Source organism: Ciconia boyciana, chromosome 1 (assembly GCF_034638445.1).
Source record: "Ciconia boyciana chromosome 1, ASM3463844v1, whole genome shotgun sequence".
Classification (NCBI taxonomy): Eukaryota; Metazoa; Chordata; class Aves; order Ciconiiformes; family Ciconiidae; genus Ciconia; species Ciconia boyciana.
The window spans coordinates 95,023,755-95,039,456 of record NC_132934.1 but is presented as its reverse complement, the minus strand read 5'-3'; the positions used below and the strand labels follow the sequence as shown (position 1 = coordinate 95,039,456).

General features: G+C 38.9%; 3 protein-coding genes across 5 annotated transcripts in view; 1 reads left to right on the top strand and 2 right to left on the bottom strand.

Moving 5' to 3' along the window:
- Positions 1–13,897, bottom strand: part of TBC1D23 (TBC1 domain family member 23) — a 35,708-nt gene extending 21,811 nt beyond the window's left edge. For both annotated transcript variants that reach the window (XM_072883685.1, XM_072883696.1), the window contains exons 1-4: positions 13,746–13,897; positions 5,367–5,478; positions 5,035–5,140; positions 2,058–2,262 (exon numbers count right to left, since the gene is read on the bottom strand). In XM_072883685.1, coding sequence (XP_072739786.1) covers positions 2,058–2,262; positions 5,035–5,140; positions 5,367–5,478; positions 13,746–13,786 — 464 coding nt within the window. In that variant the 5' untranslated portion in view covers positions 13,787–13,897. The remainder of the gene's footprint in view (positions 1–2,057; positions 2,263–5,034; positions 5,141–5,366; positions 5,479–13,745) is intronic.
- FILIP1L (filamin A interacting protein 1 like) overlaps positions 5,367–15,702 on the bottom strand; it is a 49,095-nt gene continuing 38,759 nt past the window's right edge. Inside the window, exons 5-6 of the transcript XR_012045784.1 lie at positions 14,878–14,956; positions 5,367–5,478 (exon numbers count right to left, since the gene is read on the bottom strand). The gene's annotated coding sequence lies outside the window, so the exon portion shown is untranslated. The remainder of the gene's footprint in view (positions 5,479–14,877; positions 14,957–15,702) is intronic.
- The window catches only part of CMSS1 (cms1 ribosomal small subunit homolog), a 249,293-nt gene continuing 249,033 nt past the window's right edge, over positions 15,443–15,702 (top strand). The window contains exon 1 of one of the 2 annotated variants that reach the window (XM_072883772.1): positions 15,443–15,574. In XM_072883772.1, coding sequence (XP_072739873.1) covers positions 15,514–15,574 — 61 coding nt within the window. In that variant the 5' untranslated portion in view covers positions 15,443–15,513. The remainder of the gene's footprint in view (positions 15,575–15,702) is intronic. The other variant, XM_072883762.1, reaches the window with a different exon arrangement.

Genomic DNA, 15,702 nt, shown 5'->3' with positions numbered 1-15,702 from the left:
TTAAAAAAAGAACCCTCCCCCCCAAAACCCAAAACAAACAAAACCAACCCCCAAAAAACCCAACAAAAAAAACACTTAAAGAATTGTGAATTTGTCTACCTATCCATTACTTCCTAGGCTAGAAGCCCCATGGAAGCAGCAGGCTCAGCCATTGGAAGGACCGGTAAAAAACAAAAGCAAAGCAAAAACTATTTAAAAAAAAGGTTTAGCTGAACAGAAATAAATTGCCCTGGAAACTAACCTACATTTACTTTAGGAGAGGGTGGTTTGTTGTTGGGTTTTTTTTGGGGGGTTGGGTTTGTTGTGTGGTTTTTTTTGTTTTGTTTTTTAAACAAAAAAAAAGGAAGCTATTTTCTACCCTCTGTTAGAGGTAACATTGATGTAATGTAAGCAGATGTAATACCTTTTCCTCACGTGGTCCCTGGGATGTGACACACTTCCACTATCCACTTTCAGCTTCTTAATTAACTAGTTTACTACCTTACAAGCTCTCACACAAATAATTGTCTACTCAGTTGCATATCTGAGATAGTGTTTCCTTCTACATATAACCCAAACAAAGAATACTAATGACCTAAGACTTCCATATTAACTGTTCGTTAATTCTGTATGGTTCAGAAAACTTACCATTCTAGAGGAAAGGCAGGAGGAAAAGATAAGATAGGTATCCACAGGATACTTTATACCAAAAGCCTTAAGGGTAACAGTGTTTCCAAGGAAAAAATAGCAAAACCTCCCTCATCTAAAATACCCTATTATAGTTCTCCCCCCCCCCCGCCCAATTCTTCCTTTGGCTTCCTAGAGATGTTATGCTGTATCTTTCCCTCACCTGTTGTCAATATTTTGTTAGAATAAATTCCCAATAAATATTTCATGATAGTTACAAAACATGAGAAAATGTCAATGTGTGATTTAAAAAACAAAAATAGCAGAAAGTTAAAAATGAAACTTTTATCAAATAGTAATGATAGTCCAGCAGCCAAACATCAAATCAAGACCAAAATGACCTAAGAATAGATTTGCAAGTCTACTATAAATTGCCTTTCTATGCCTTTCATTCTCCCATTGGGGGGAAGAAAAAAAAAAAGGGGGGGGGGGAGGGGGAGAGAAAACAGACTACATCTTGTTGAAACACCACCTCGGTTCTTACAGAGAAACTCAAATACTAGACACTCTGAAAGCCTTCTATGGCTGAAAGTACATGAGTTACGTGACCATAATGCCACTATCCCCATAGTTCACAGAGCCTAACAGTATTTTAAATCAGAAATGGACACAAGCTGAGTCAAGTGACAGGACCAATAAACGTTTCCTGCCACAACACCAAACGTGCACTTTTCATATTATGGGCACACATCCAGTAGCTGGGCTGGAATCTACTCTCCAGGGAATCAGTCTAAGATTTTTAATTACAGACTATCCATATACTATTGCACAAGGTCTTAATCAGAAGACCTGTAGCCTCACTGGAGTGTCATGGTGCTACTCCAACATAAATAAAAAAAAATATTTTAGTGACAGCACCTATCTAACAACATGAAAAGCTCCAATTTCATATTTTTTATAAAAAAAAATATAACTTAAAAATCATTTCAGTCCCAACTCAGTAGAATACAGGGAAAATATCAACTACTTCTAAAGAGATTTTGAGACTTAATTAGTGCTTATGAAATACTTTGAAGTGACAGGCATAGAAGCATTTTAGATATTGAAGATGCTAGGAAAGGAAAGAAAAAATGCTTTCACATAACATATGTGAATTAGATAGCTCCTAAACAAGTATTTTTGATATTGCATGAAATGACATTTGTTCTTTAAAAGGCACATTGAGTCTACATCAGTCACATGCTAACTCTTTACATCTTGAACCAACTCAATCATCTCCTGGACTTCAAACCAACAGGTATTGAAAGATGGTTCAATTTATTATCATATGAAGGAGTCTGACAACTTTGCTACAAACAGTGCTACTCTAGCTGAAACCAACATGCACATCCTTTCAGAAACTACTTTTAATGGCAGTAAAAATAGTACACAGGCAAAAGAAAGAGTTTTACCTTGGAATGAATTTATTCATGATAGCATAAAAGCAGTTGTACAAATCACTGCGTGGCAAATGAAGGTGCACCAGAGGTTTGAGTAGATGTATCCATCCAAGGCAAGAACTGTATTTAACATTGCGTGACTTACAATAAAAAGTAATAACAGACTCAATATCCAGAAGTAATACTGACTTCTCCTCTTCTGGCACTGACAACTGGTCTGAAACAGGCACAACAATATAAACCGTATTAATGGCCTTTTGAAGAAATTTAATAATATTATTTCATAGCACAATTGCACCAATAGGGACTGCTTGGAGGAAAAAAAAAGCAACAAAACCAAACAAAAAAACTAGCAGCTTGGATTAAATGCTTAGAGAAAGGCATCCAAAAAGGCATCAAAATACAAGTGATTTTATAACCCCAGTAGGATAAGGCATTTAAATATCATTCAAATGTCACAACAACAGGATTAAAGAAATTTGAGTTTTCCAGGATCTATATGAAATAGAGAGGTAGATTCTTTTAATGCATAGAATGCCCCTCTTCTATTCCTATTTGATGTGTTCAGCATATAACTTATGCTAAACTCTACAACAAATTCATTTGAATTTCAACACAGATCAACCCACACTGCATACCTCCAATTCCACAAAAGCCCACTGACATGCAAATTTATGAAAATCAGTAGTTTGAAATCAGCTAGGCATACAGACTTAAATTTTAGTATTAACATATAAATCACATTTTTAATCTCTACTTCAAAGTAATTTTCTTAACAATAGTTTAAATTTGGGGTTGTTAGTGTAACTATAAAAAAAGAAATTATTTGATTACTTACAACTATACCTAGCTTTTAAATTCAGTTTGGTACTGTTGCTAATCAGAAGATACACTAACCATGAACATATAATGTTTTATATAATGTAGCACATTGTTTCAAATTCCTACAAATGTTGTAAGGTACTGAAAAGTAAAGATGTCCCCTATTTAATGACAGACTAATTCTGAATCCATAATTTATATTGTTGCATTTGGATGAAAATTGGCACAAAAATCTGGTACAAAATCAGTTCTGTAATTAAGGTCACAAGCTAAATACTTCTTAAATACTGTCATTATTGAGTTTGATACATACACAAAGCTTAGGTTTTCATTAGTTCCAAAGTGTCTTTCCTACTTAAAAGGCTGACAACACTTGAGACGAAGTATTGGCATCCACCTCACTTGAGGCAATGAATCTAAGACATACTGAAATATGTCAAAAACATACCCCAAATTATGCCTTCCTCCGTGTGATGAAATAACTACTTAGCGTACTTACAGTTAAATATACTGGTATTTATTACACAGATTGTAGTGAAACCAGACTTTTGTGTAAGTTCATACAACTTTCAGTTTAATATTAAACACCTCCTTAGATTTTTTAATGAAAAATCTAATACTAAATACACTTATGAATTATATATTTCAGAAATAATTTGTTTTAATCCACTTAGATTATGTCAATTTTATTATAGCTAAGCTGACTCACAGTAAAAGAAGGAATATCCATGTTATGTCCTGCATGGGGGGAAGAGATGCCTACACACTATATTAATGCAGTGGCATTAAATTTCTAGCAAACATTTTCCCCCCTCAATTACAAGAAGCCCATGAGTCTCATTACTATTAATGAAAGTTTTTATTACTGAAGTCTTTAATACTTTCCCATCAAACCCTGTCAATATTTCGCATTTCCTTTCCTCTGCCTCTCAGGAAAATGAAATAGTACCTAAAACTCAAATGCCATCTGACGATTTGCTTTAAATTTGGAGACTACTTGCTTTGTTAAAACATCGAAATAGGGAGGTTTAATCCAATCCAAAATTGAAATCTCTGTATAACCTTCATTTGAACTAACTTCACATTTATTACTTTAATCCGTTTAATATTGTTACATATTACAAAACATTTGCAATAAAGACAAAAGAAGAAACAACAGATATTAAAGTGCTTAATTTTGTATGTTATGAATACTAACTGGAATGTTTTGCTATCTTTCAGAAAAGACACTGTGATTAAATAACACAGTGGAATTTTTTCCCCCGCTTTCCTTTACAGGACAGAGAGGGAAGGAAAATAAGCCCTACTAGATTCTAGAGCTAGAAAATGTAGAACTGCATTTTAAAAGTAGCAGGTATGTGTGTATGCATGCACACAATAACTCCATTCTCTGCCTTAACTTTTAATTGTGTAAGAATAAATTAAAGCGTGACAGGTAATAAAGTGGAAGATTCTCTTATTGATGCCATAAGAAGTACCCTAATTTATGAGTCAGCATTGACTCCATCACCTCATTATTGATACTAACACTGTTGCATGGTGTCAGGGATTTGGCCATTTTTGCGATGAGTTGCCAACCAGATCTCGTGACAGCTCCTTACAGACATACTAGAACATTATTTCCAATGTCCTGGCAGCATCTTGCTTTCACAAACACAACCTTTCATTTTTGCTGAAAACACTATTTAAAAAAACCTTTAAAAAAAAGAGTCTTTAAAGTCCAACGTGCTTAATGTACTTCTTCTCTTAGAAGTTATATGCATTTTGGTGCTACACCAGCTTTTCAGATTAAGTACCAGTCATTAGACAATTAAAAACTTGAATGACACTATAGAAAGACAGTCTGGTTTAAAAGATGGAACTTGGAAAAAATTTAAATTTTTTTCAACCCCTGAAGCTTTCTTCCCATTTGGCTCTGACCATGCAAACTATCACTTACAAGCTAATACTTTAAAATTCCATGACATCACCCATCTCAGAGTCAGAGTACAGATAAGATACTACTGTTTTCTTAGAAGTTCTTTCTGATTTTCTCTGCCCTCTCATCTTCTTCCTCAAAGCTTCCTCCAAAATGTAAATATCATTCAGGTTAATTCAAATAACAAAGCACCAAGATGACAGAGTACAGAAGTTTTCACATAGGTGATCTAAACGTAATTGAACTTACCAATTAGCTCTTGGCAGTCCTTATGAATTATACTCTGTTCTGGTAGGTCTAAAGAGCCATCCCAGGATGCCAGGCTGTCCCCCTTTCCTACGACATTAAGTGCAATCTGAAAACAAAAATAGAAAACCCTCTAAACATTTTAGTATCCTTTTGTAGTTACCCAATTACTGTACTCAATGAAGAGGAATATCCTAAAACTGAATCAACATGCATGCATATTAAAATTCCAGTACTATATCTCTTCTGTATAGATGCCTGGTCATTAAATCATTTACCTCAAATCAAATACAACTTCAAATACTTCCTGATTCTTGATTTAAGCTCGCATTTACCTTCCAGACTTTGGCCCTCAGATCAGCAGGCAATTGCCTTCCTTGAATGATGTTTCTCACAGTTTCAAGATCACAGCCTCCTTCTTCTAGAGCGTCTGCAAGATCTTTTTCCCTATAATAATGATACATAATGTGTTTATTAAAAATGAACTATACAATATTTTTCAATGTTTATCTATTAAATAGATGTAGACTGGAAGCTACTATCAGGCAAACCCCACACATATGTAGAGATATATTATAAGATAATTTGCCAATTACTGAAAATAATATTTGCAAAATGTTATTTATTTCTTTTTTTTCCGGGCTGCTTGTTCAACTTCTAATTCCATTCAATTTAGATATGAGAAAAAGAATAAGTTCAGAGCACTTTTTGTTTGCTTTCATGAAGTGGCAATGTTGCGAAATGTATCATAAAAATGCAAATTTAGTTGTCATTTACAACTTAAGAGATACACGGCAAATTTTCACACACACGATGCATTCAAAGCAAACGCTACACCTAAATTAGATGGCAGAGTTCTTTTAAATAAAATACTAGAAAACAGAAAACTTATTTCAATGGTTTAGAACAGTCAGCTTTTAACCCCATCTTTTCCTGAAATGGGAAAGGACCTTTTAGTCAAACTCAGGTTTACTTAACTATAAAGCTCTAGTACCATAAGCGTAGACGTGCACAAGACTAAATTAAAACGTACAAAAATGTTAATAACAGTGTAGAAAGTAGCAAAATACACAAATTCACAAGACAGCCAAACAGTAATGATACTTTAAGTTGCCATAGTAAGAGAACAAAAGTTCATAAGCATTATAGGTAAGAAGGTACGCATTCAGAAATGATTACTTTACAATCTCTCCGATAACTTCTGCAGACTGTTTCAATGGTTCCATGCTGTCAACAATGAGAGAATCACATCTGATGATTTCAGGAATTTCAATATTATGTAGCACAGCAGTGGCAAAACACCAGGTTCACTGGAAAAATAGCAATGGCAGTGATACATAGGTCCTGTAGGCAAACATTCTCCCTTACTGTATCCTCTTAACTGTTCTCTACTAGCTCTGACACATGCCTTAAGAAAGCCTTTGCTTCATATACCTGAGGAGTTAAACGCACAGCCAGGAGGTTTATAGCCAGAGCAAAACATAGAATGCGATTGTTTATTCAGGACAGATATTCAAGTATGAAGATGCATTCCTTGTGAACAACACATCCATTTATACATGTGTAATAACAGATGTTAAAGTGTTACCAGTACATTTCTCAATCAATCCATGTTACGTACTATGTAGTCAATTCCAAATACCTATGGAAAAAGCATGGCAGCTGTTGAGCTCTGTTTGCTGCTTTAATTTGCATATATCCACAACTAACTCCTTGATATAAGGCTTCTCAAGTTTGGTCTTCGGAAAGCTTAACACACAAATTTCTGATTTTCTAAATATCACCCTTTTTGATAAACAGATTAAAATCTCAATCCTGTAAGAATATATGCATATACTTAACAATAAGCAATGAGCTAGCCTTACTTAAGAATTCTCAAAGTATTTACAAGTTTGCAGAGTAAGCATTTTCCTTGCATCGTACCGGCCAGTTTCTTTGCCAGTACTTTTTGGTAGCACTTAAAATCATATTTCAAATATACACTGGGGCACAACTAATAGTCTGTTTTCTTCAAGTAATTTTGCAGATTTGGATGAAAGAAAGTACCATTTACAAAGAGACTGACTTGCCTTGTTTTCTTAAATTTTTAGTATTAAAAAAAAATTCCCAAAGCCCACTTATTATAGAACTATAGGCTGCAAGGATGAATATCCCTTTCCTGAGACAGAAATGGGGGTGGCAAAAATACACAAGCACACTTGCACATCCGTCACCTATCCTGTTGTCCGATTGTGTACATAACAATCAACGCTGGAAAAACTAAATCACCAAATCAGTTTACCCTGAATTAAAATCAAGTATTTCCAGGACATTTACACAGAGACCTAGCACTCAGCAAAATGGCATGAACTCTGGGATGATCTAACTTCAACAGAAGCCAACATCAAACATCAGCTGAAGAGAGCTAGATGCTCTTAGATATATTGCAGGTTTCTGTGCACACTATGTATGACAGACTAGAGAGCAACAGCTAGGCCTTGAATTATAGCACACAAAATACGATGAGTTGCTACAAATATTATCCAAGTACTAAACAGGCACATGGAAATGAATGCAACAGTTGCATGCATGTTGTATTTCAGGTGGAAAGGTCTTAAATTGCAATACTTAAATTTGGTTTCTATGTCCTCAAAAAATGGGGTGGGAGAAGTAATTTAACATATGTGAAACAACACTTAAAAACACATCTACACAAATTACAATAACAAACCTGGCAAAGAATGTTTCACAGACCCATGAGTACTAATTCTACCAGTTACTCGTACCTAATATTCACAGCTTAAAAAGCTGTGCATGGGTTAACATCAAGATCGATGTCAACATATTATCTGCAAACATGTGCTTCTTCTCTTTGTTTGATAATATATTACTATTTGCAAAAATCTTCTTCATAAGTACTGTCATCCACACTTTGTACACTGCGAAGATGACAGGTAAATGCTAGCTTTACTACTTCACTTTAAAAAGTAAGAATCTGATATGCCCATCTCCCACATAAAGAGATGTGATGCATTACGACATCGACTTAAATGAAACAACAGCAGGGGGGAAAAATTGCATTATTCTATTTCTGATTTAATTAGCTATTATTTTCCTCCATCAACTCCCAAGACCGTACACAGGCTAGAAGTGAAGACTTCTCAAAGATTAAGAAAAATTATTTTCTAATAAATATTATATTCACACTAACTTGCAAAGTACCATGAAAGTGATTTGATACTTCAACACATGTCCACCAGCTGTGTTTTACCTTATTTCAGTCTGCGCTGTAAATGTTCCAGCAAACTGCTAGCAATCTGGATCCTTGTCTTTCATGAGTGAAGATCAGCTAGGAAGTTTTCTGTTCATATGGACAACTATTACACTTACTTTGGAAAGAATGCAGCTCTGCTCTTTATAGGCAAACTGCTCCAGGCATGAACATCCTTCTTTCTGCTCTACCACGGCTCCACTGCCTCATTCTAGACGCTATTCTAAATTTCGGTTAGAGGTGTACAATTCCAGCCTATACCCAAGCCACAGCCTGAAAGGTTAATTCCCACAAGACATACTGTTCTAAATGTCATAATGCACAATATTGCTGTTAGTGTATCTGGAGTAAATTTCCATACTTACAGAAGGCTCTTTGAAATTCATGCCAGTCCAGTAACATATTAGAATCAATAGCTAACTACCTTCCAGATATTCAACATGATTTTTTTTTTAAGCCAAAACAATTAAGATGTGAGAGTGAGCTGGAGGCAATAAAAAATTTGACCAACTGTTTGATCAACTGGACTTCAGCTTCACTTTTTTTTTGTAAAGTACTATTTATTTTATTTATATATGACTCTGAGGCAGTTGGTAATAATCACTTATAAATACTAATGAAGAGATTAAGAAATTGTGGGGATGTGAACAGCAGGGAAAAAATAGGAGGAAGTGCTTTGATAAACTACAAGTACATAGGAAAAGACATATAGTATTAAGAAAACTATAATCAATCAGTAGGTTACATTGCCTGGAATGTATCTGCTTAAGTCTTTATGTCTGCTCATTTGTTATTATGAAAGACAGATCCCTTTGAACTGCTTCTTCCAAGTCAAAGTGCATTTTTGGAAAAAAAAGCTTCAAAAGTTTAAAGCTTTAATTTGTGGTGGGCACACTTCTAATACTAATTTATTGTTTTCACAGCCCAACAAGGTATCTTCTACACGTACCAAATTCATTATCTAAAATGGATTTATAAGTCCAAAACAAGATGATCACTCTTTTTCCATATACACTGAATCTACTAATACACACCTGCCTGTTAAAGATATTACTCAGTGGCCTAAAAGAGGGTCAAAACACATACTCCCACTTAGATCGTATCGCTTACCAAACTGCTTCCCATATTCTGAGCACTGATCTGATGTTGGCATAACACTTGAAAGGCTGCTTTGATTATTTTCTCCCACACTCAAGTGACACGCTCATTGTAGCTGCTCATGATATGCTCTAGTAGGCCACCACCACTTTCAGTGTAAGAAGTGGTATTTCTTAAACATCTTCACATATCATTCCTGTTTTCCCTAAACCAGAAGCAAGGCTGCTACCAGCTGAACCCTTGCCAAGAGTACCATCAGTTTTAGCTTCTACAAAGTTGTTGTCTCCTAGGACATAAAACATACCCAGTCTGCAAGTTTTTGTGTATTTCTGATAATTGTAGCATGCAAAGAGAAAGACAGGCACATATATCACAATGCTGCCATCACAATTATGAGGGTCGCCTGTACGTATCCATGTTAGTGCCAGACTGGACTAATTTATTCTAATATATTTTTATCATTTTTGTTACTAAGAAGGTAGAACTAAACTGCATTTTAAGCAAAGTACTTTACATGAAAAAGCTCACAGTAGCATATGGGTTTATAAAACGCAGTAATCGCAAACAAGCTTTACTTAAAAGAAAACTGGGCAAGTGAATAGTGCTCATGAAAATTTCCAAAGTCAATGGCTAATATCAATTTATTTTTATAGTCATCATTCTACCTTCCCACAGCAAACAACATAGCTTCCCACCAAATAAAACTTTCTATATAAAAGCTTCTTCCTCCCCCACCCCGAATACGCTTTTATATAACCTAGTTACTCTGGTTCCTACTTTTAATTTAGGATTCTTCTGACTCCCAGAAAAAAGCCTCAACAAGAGCTATATTAAATCGAAAGTAATGAGGAGTTCTTGTTCTCTATTGAAAATAAACAAACAAAAATCAATCCCTCACATTTACTTCAAAATATCCACTGTATTCAGAACATCATTGAATATTCTTTTTTTTTTTCCAATGGAATTTTGGAAAAGAACATTAACTCCCTGACATTTTTACCTCTATTTTTTCCTCAAGTGTGTTAATTTCACACTTAAGGGCAAAGGAATTTTTTGTTTGTGTGCTTTCAGAAGACATACCATGGCTCCAAGCACTAATAAGCCAAATTCTGAGCATGGAAAAAATATATATGTACTAGTTTTCTCACCCTGTTGTCTGAAACAGTTGGAGTGTATTTTGTGACCCATAAGATGAATGATTCCGATACAAAGTTAAAAGCACAGGAACAATTCCATCTATGGTTACAGTTATATTTAGTCACTTCAGGTCTTAACTTTCAAAATACAGAGCTTAAAATAAAAAAATACTACTTGATCAAGTTCCCTGAAGCTTGAGTATTAAACAAACATCTGCAAAAAGGTTTTAGAAATTAATTCATAATTGTTTATATCTTTATCTGTTTGAGAACCTGAACAAGAAAAATTAAGTCCAAATCATTTATTTCCTTGATAAATGAGAAGAGAAAAAAAAATAACTTCCAATTACAAAAATTTTAACTAATAACAGTCCAGAATGTTTGTGTCTATACATTCTATTGACTAGATGTATTATATTGACTAAAATTATGGTTAAAATAATCAAATAAGCAGAGAAAAAAAAGAAATGAAGGTTTTACAGCACAGCTTGAAAGCAGCTTGCCTCCTCTGTGTTTCACAGCATTCTTAGCTTTGGACACAGATATATCTTCCAGCATCAAATACTGCTGGCAATTTATCAAATTAATTTTTGAGCATATGCCAAATAGCTAAAAAGAAATATTTAATAAACAAGGTCTGACAGTTTTTTCTCATTTTAAAATCAAAACTGTTGATAGACTTCCCGTATTTACTGAAGAAAAAGCTGACAATCTCATCTTTCAATAACTCTATATGATAAGTGTGTGTGGGGGAGTGTTGGGGTTTTGTTAAATTTTATCGTACAGTGGCAAATTTCCCTGTCTTTTGTTAAATAAAACACCAAGCAGTCAGTACAGATGTTGAGGGGTTTAGCTCATTATTAGTTTGTGCCCCCCCCCCCCCCCCCCAAATCACTTACACCAGCACTGCATGTCAAGTTGGCACAGGAAAAATAAAAAGGGCATTTTATGTTAATAAGCATGCCTAGATTCTACGCACTCAAGGTGCTGTTGCAGTCTCTGAACACAAAATTACATCTACCTTTGAATCCCCCTAACAAACTGAATGGAGGACAAGGAATCAGCACTGACAGTTTTGTTCCTAACAAAGTTCAGGTGTACCTATGCATCATTTTATGTTTCAGCTGTGTTTTTTTAAAACATGAAATGTTATTGCACAATTCTATATACTTCAAAACTATGATAATGTAGTAATTTACACCAAAAAGCTCATTTGAAAGATACATATTATACTAAGAAAAACAACTGTTCAACAGCATTCAGATATGTATACAAGGCAACAGTTTAAATCAATAAATGAATAAGAAAGTATTTCACTGAAAGTCATACTAAAAAAAACCAAAACACAACAACAAAATCAAAAAGCCATGTGAAGTTTCTAAACAAGCAATAAGGAATACAACTTTGTTATTCACAGGGTACAGCTCTAGTAACAGGATGTATTCTGGCATATTAATGTAGCATTTAAGCATAAACCTCTTGAACCGTTCCCATAAAGACTTACAAAATCTCTTCTAACGAATTCCTTCAAGCTTGCCTTTTCTAGTACTGCCAGCATATCAAATTTACTGTAGTTACATTTTGAAGCTGCCAGTCAGAATGGCAACAATGCAGGCTGCGCCTTGAAATACATCTGGAAACCACACTTGTGCCTTAACCAGGAATTTTAGCAGTTTGTTGTGATCTAGGAGATCGTAATATTCTTTCAACATTAGTAATTAAAGAGGTTTGAATTTTTTTTTACAGAGATATTTCAACATGGTTCTTATTCAATGTCCAGGGTTATATTTCAAAGTGTCAAGACCGCACTGTCAATGAGTCTGTCCTTAACTTTGTAATTATATGTCCCAACAGTCAGGTCTGTATTTAGAAATAATGCTTATGCAACGCTGTACCTATAAAAAGTGCTTCATAAATTTTGAAGCTGTAACTAAAAGCAAGAAAAGGCTAAAAAAATATACCAATTCATTTTCTTCTCCTAGTAAATGATACTTAGTTGTTTTATCCAAGAGCTGTATTTGTAGAACCAACCTAGACGAAGAACAGATACTAGCTACACCTGCATGTATGTCAACTCTGGCTTCTTTACAGTGAGATAACTAAGCGCAAAGAAGGCTGAGCATAGTTAGCAAGAAACTTTGAATCCGCCACATAAATTAAAGCCTAGAAGCAAAAACATCAGATTGGAAATGATCGTAAAATGCAGGTCTGTCAGGTAATTGTTTGAAAAGCATGTATGTGGAAAGGACAAAGAGCAATGCTGTGGCACAGAACCACAGAAAGAAGAGAAATCACATGCAATGCAGAAGTGCAAAGCAAAAAACAAAGTGAAGATGCACAGGAATGGAGATGCGGGGTACAGTAAGAATAGCTTTAGTGTTTAAACACAATGTTTATTTAAGCCTCAGCAATCTTAAATGAATACGCATGCAACAGATACTAAAATCACATCACTGCTACCATCAAAATGATCCTATACACGCTCCAGGAATAGTCTCTGTTCTTGTCCTAGAGGTTCAACGTAAAATCCACTACAAGTAATAGCTACACTAAAGGAGAGTGGTGAGCAAAATCATTCCGAAAACAAGCCAGGACCTATTGTTGTCACCTATGCTTGAGTAGGTACGCAGAGAAAAGGGAAACTGAACTGAACAAAGCAACTCCACTCCAGGCAGACAGGCGCACACATCGAGCAGCTCCTACCACATATTAAAGCTGTCATTTTAAACTGGAGCAACCACCTCGCTCCAGGCTGGGCATGGCCAGAGGCCGCCCCGTCTCACCCTTGTTTTGACGGCAGCGCTTCCTCTTTCGGGACCTGGGAACTGCCGAGTGCCCGGAGGCGTTTGTCCCGGGGCTCACCCCAGGCTCCCACCGCGCTGGGGCCTGCCGGGGCGAGCGGGAGGGGGGACACAGGGGGGCCGCCCCCGCCTCGGGGAGCTCCCCCAGCCACCCTGCCCCCGCTGAGCGCTCCATGGCGGTAGGGTCACGGACGCCCCCTCCCCCTCCCGACGCGCGAGGGGCAGACTCAGCCCCACACCTCAATTGCGGCGGGTCCCGGGAGGGGGGGAAGCGGCGACGTGCGGGGGGGGGGGGCCTCGGCCCCTCTCGTCCCCCGACCGACTCCCTCCCCCCCCCCCCGACCTTCCCTTCCTCTCCTCCCCCTCGGCCCCACTGCGGAGGGAGGGGACGGGAGCGGGAGGAAGGGCACCGACACCCCCGTAACTCACCAGCTGCTCGACGGCGGCGGCGCCTCTTCCCCTTCCGCCATAGCTGTTGACGTGCCTCCTCGCTCGGCCGTAAAGCGCGGACGGGTGGTGTTTTTTTTTCCCGACACCCCTCCTCACCACGGGCGGGCTCCCGTCCCCGCCTCCCCCGTGCTGTCGTGAAGTGAGGACGCCCGCCGCAAAGCGCGAAGCCTAGCAAGGGAGAAGGGCGGTGCCTGCATGAGGAGGAGAGGCGGGAGCCGGCCCAGCCCAGCCGGGCGGCGTCTGTCGCTGCTGTCGCCGCGCCCTTACGGTGTTCACCTGAGCCAGCGCCGGGCTCGCTGCGGGGATGCGGGGCGCGAGGGGGACGAGCGAGTCCTCAGCAGTGGCTGTAGAGAGGCTGCGGTTACGGGGCTCTCCCCGGGGGAGCAGGAGTTGCCCCGCTGCGGGCCAGGCCGGGCTGACAGAGCCCCCCATCAAGCAGCCGGCGGTTGGCGCCCGGGTCTCCCCTCCCTGAGCGGGAGCCGCCCCTCAGCGCAGCCGGAGAGGTGGTGGTAGGTGCGGGGCAGGCTTGCGAGGCAGGCCGGCCCTCCGCCGCGGGGGGAGGCGCTGAGGGGGCTCTGGCGGGAGACCCGCTGCTGCTCCGGGCTGCGTTCAGCTCCCTGCCCTCTCCTGTGCTCTTTCAGGTTGGGTGGTGGGGGGAGGCCCTACCGCCAATTCAGGTCACCAGCAGCTGCAGATGCCTTCCCCTAGAAGACTTAGGAATTGCTTTCCCCAGCAGGGAAGAAGCCGTTCTGTGAAAAAATCTGAATATTTTCGGTTTTCATAAAGGTGAACTGCTTTGCTATGTATAGGTTTGATTATTAAATTACTTCTTCTACAGTCAGTATTTTGCCAGGCTATACTCCACAAATCGGAGATAAAATTCACAAGTTTTACACAGCACCCTGTTTCCAAGGGCTAAAAGTCATCTGGTAAGGTTCATTAGCAACCCCGGGCAGAACAAGACTAAAGCTCTCGATCACGCACATTCCTTCCCATCTACACTCTCAAAGGAAAAAAAAAATAGTATACTTCTATGAAAGTTAAGAAAAATGATTCAAGTAACATATACATGGAGTAACAGTGCCACCTTATGATAAATTCATGTCCTTACACTTGTCTGTTTAACTTCCACAGCTTGCGTCGGGATGTGGTCCGGAATGTAAATGCTCAGACTTTAAGTGGGACTGCTCCTGTGAAAAAAGATACACGCTTGCTTAACTGTGTGCAGGATCCAGTGCCCAAAGAGCCAAGAACATTAATTCAAAGGTAACACACAATGTTTTCCCGTATATGTGTTTCTCAGAAAAGATGATATGAATAATCTTAATCAAGAAACTAAGTATTTTACAGCATCAAACTAGATTCAGGCAATTAAAAAAAATATTGTGAAGGAGAGGGTAACATTTTAAATTCCTTTCCTCTTTTTCCCGCTTCATCTGTATTTTTCACTAAAAAAAAACCCCAACAAAAAAAGCCAACAACCGCAGCCCCCATGCATTTTAAACACCTACTTTTATTACTTGAGAAAACATTTTGTAAAACGTTCATGAGGCAGCATTTTCCTCCCGGCCGCCTGCAAGCGGTAAAGGCGGGACGGGGGAAAGAACGACGAGCGGCCTCAGCGGCCCCGCCTTACCGCCGGGCGGGCGGTGCCAGTGCGCAGGCGCGGTCCCGGGGGCGGTGCCAGGCGCGGGCCGCGCGCGCCGCCCCGCCCTCCCCGCGTGGCGGTGGCAGGAGCGGCAGCGGCATGGGGGACACGCTGGAGGAGCCGTGGTGGGAGACTCCGTCCGGGGCAGGCAGCAGTCCAGGTACTTGTCTCCTGGAGCTCGGTCCTCACGCTGGGGTTGAAACAGTCTTCCTAAGAGCCAGCCCCCACCTCCCCGGCCCTCCTTCCTTTTCGTTTTTTTCACTTCCCCCCTCCCTCTCTCCAGCCCCC